The sequence below is a fragment of the Bombus pyrosoma genome, linkage group LG14 (genome assembly GCF_014825855.1).
Source record: "Bombus pyrosoma isolate SC7728 linkage group LG14, ASM1482585v1, whole genome shotgun sequence".
Taxonomy (NCBI): Eukaryota; Metazoa; Arthropoda; class Insecta; order Hymenoptera; family Apidae; genus Bombus; species Bombus pyrosoma.
Genome location: NC_057783.1, coordinates 2,579,456 through 2,582,124, shown reverse-complemented (window position 1 = coordinate 2,582,124; position 2,669 = coordinate 2,579,456). Strand labels below are relative to the sequence as shown.

The following is a 2,669-nucleotide window of genomic DNA, read 5'->3' as shown; positions in this document are numbered from 1 at the left end:
AAATACAGTCAGAATCCACAAGCGAAATACATCCAGCATCCACAAGCGAAATACAGCCACCATCCACAAGCGAAGTATACCCATCATTCACAAGCGAAATACAGCCACCATCCACAAGCGAAGTATACCCATCATCTACAAGCGAAACACATCCAGAACCTACAAGCGAAATACAGTCAGAATCCACAAGCGAAATACAGCCACAATCCACAAGCGAAATACATCCAGCATCTACAAGCGAAATACAGCCACCATCCACAAGCGAAGTATACCTATCATCTACAAGCGAAACACATCCAGAACCTACACGCGAAATACATCCAGCATCCACAAGCGAAATACAGCCACCATCCACAAGTGAAGTATACCCACCATCTACAAGCGAAACACATACAGAACCTACAAGCGAAATACAGTCAGAATCCACAAGCGAAATACAGCCACCATCCACAAGCGAAGTATACCCATCATCTACAAGCGAAACACATACAGAACCTACACGCGAAATACATCCAGCATCTACACGCGAAATACAGCCACAATCCACAAGCGAAATACCCTCACAATTCAGTATCAATTTCCCCACAACAGGAGTCACCTTCAGTGAGTCTCGACGCGGATCGGATGGGTCCATTGAAGTAAATATAGCTGTAACTCAACAAACCTCCTCATCAAAGCTGCGAGCATTACTAGAACGAAGCAACAGGAAAGCTCTAATTATCATGCTTGGCTTGGTCATGGCACAACAACTTAGCGGAAACTTTATCACTATGCAGTATCTAGAGGTGTTTTTTAACAAAACAACGATCGGTATCAAACCAAACATAGCGACGATTGTGGTCCTGGCTGTCGGCCTTGCATCTGGCATTTTATCCACCTTAACAGTGGAATCTCTTGGAAGAAAAACACTTTTGTTTCTGTCTACGCTTGGGTCGTGTTCTACATTGCTTATTCTAGCCACTTATCTTTTGTTAGTACAATATAATTTTGACGTTTCCATCGTCTCTATTCTTCCAGTTATCGACCTAATTATATATCAAATAATGTATCAAATTGGATTAGGTACGTTACCCAATGTTCTCCTATGCGAGTTATTTCCTGTGGAACTGAAAGGCTTTGTTGGTGCCATCATTGTGATTTTCGATGGTATAATTAGTTCTATCGTGTCGATAATGTATCAAGTGATTACCGACAATGCAGGATCGTATGTGGTTTACTTTATCTTCGCGACAGCATGCAGTTTGGCATTTGTGATGGTGTTCATATGGGTACCAGAAACGAAAGGAAAAACATATCGCGAGATTGAAGCGCTTCTACTTGATAAAAATTTGAATTCTATGAATGAAGAATGAAGAAGTTAGGACCGATGAAATGCATATTCGTAGAATATGACAGGAGAAATTGCACCGCACGTCCGTGGCTCGGTGTTTACTTACTCGGAATATTTTATTTCCCATTTTTATTAGTATAACGATAAAGATCTACAATTTTATCACGATATGCAAGTTTTGTAGTAACGTAGTTTTATTCGTTTGTACGTGTAATTTTAGAAATATGTCTAACAAAGGTGATGGTCATTTACAAACATATGTATCGTATAAATTGATTCGCACTCAACTTAGAGAAATACATGTTCTCAAACTAACCTTTTTATCCATTTCATAACACGAAAAATGTAACAATATCAATTAACTGGAGATAATTGAACAACAGTTTGTAAAAGTAAGAAAAGTAATATATTACAGAATGACAAGGTGACATAATACTGACAAGAACAACTTTTTATATCTCAGCTGTTATCTATGCTGTTATTTCTTGTATGAAATCTGTAGCATATGTATATCACATGTGCATTTGTTAATATTGTTACAATAAACAGCAAGTATGCTGAAAAAGTCCGTACTTATGCTAAAAATAATGTAATATAATTAACATAATACATTGGTAATAAGTATTTATATTACATTATGTTTCTCACTGATAAGCACATGTGTTTATACATATACATATATATATGTGTTATACACTGTCTTGCCGGTGTTATATGATAGTTATTACGCAAAATTCTTTGAATATGTTAGTTCGATTATTATAGTAATTACTGTAGCATAACACAGTCATAAATATCTAGCCTCGTCTAGCGGGAATTTTATCGAACTGCCGAATGTTATTTTCGGTAAATTATGACTATAATAACCGAGTTCACTTCAGAAATTTATAATATTTCCTACTTTTAATATGCGATGATTATTAAATAGCGAAAAATTAAATATCGATAATTTTATAAAGTATTGTGTATCAACAATTATGTATTTATTGTATATCTTTTAAACAAATATCGTGCTCATTAAAAGGCTAGAAGATACATGGATTAGCTATCTATGTACAAAAGCACAAACAAGATTTTGAATGTTCCATTTCATTTAAGTTTCATTGCTGACGAATTTATGATAGACACTAGTGGAAATGAATTAAAGGAGTCCAAATGAAGACAAGTCAAGTGTAATACCAAATACTGCTAAGGTCCTAACTCAACGCCATGGTAAATCGGTAAGGTCGAGAACGATATTAAAATGGTAAGAATACCACCGAGTTCACTGGGTAAAGTACTCTGAATACTGTACCATGTTCTCTTCCACTGTACCATTATCCCTCCTCTTTCCCAAAAT

The 2,669-nt window shown here is 36.0% G+C and overlaps 2 protein-coding genes across 3 annotated transcripts in view; one reads left to right on the top strand and one right to left on the bottom strand.

Annotated features, from left to right (window-relative positions):
- The window catches only part of LOC122574705 (proteoglycan 4-like), a 12,618-nt gene extending 10,215 nt beyond the window's left edge, over window positions 1–2,403 (top strand). The window contains exons 2-3 of one of the 2 annotated variants that reach the window (XM_043742607.1): window positions 3–970; window positions 1,063–1,291. In XM_043742607.1, the coding sequence (XP_043598542.1) occupies window positions 3–970; window positions 1,063–1,156 (1,062 nt within the window). In that variant the 3' untranslated portion in view covers window positions 1,157–1,291. Of the gene's footprint in view, window positions 1–2 lie in introns of both variants that reach the window. The other variant, XM_043742606.1, reaches the window with a different exon arrangement.
- Window positions 1,790–2,669, bottom strand: part of LOC122574983 — a 2,504-nt gene continuing 1,624 nt past the window's right edge. Inside the window, exon 3 of the mRNA XM_043743282.1 lies at window positions 1,790–1,887. Coding sequence (XP_043599217.1) covers window positions 1,790–1,887 — 98 coding nt within the window. The remainder of the gene's footprint in view (window positions 1,888–2,669) is intronic.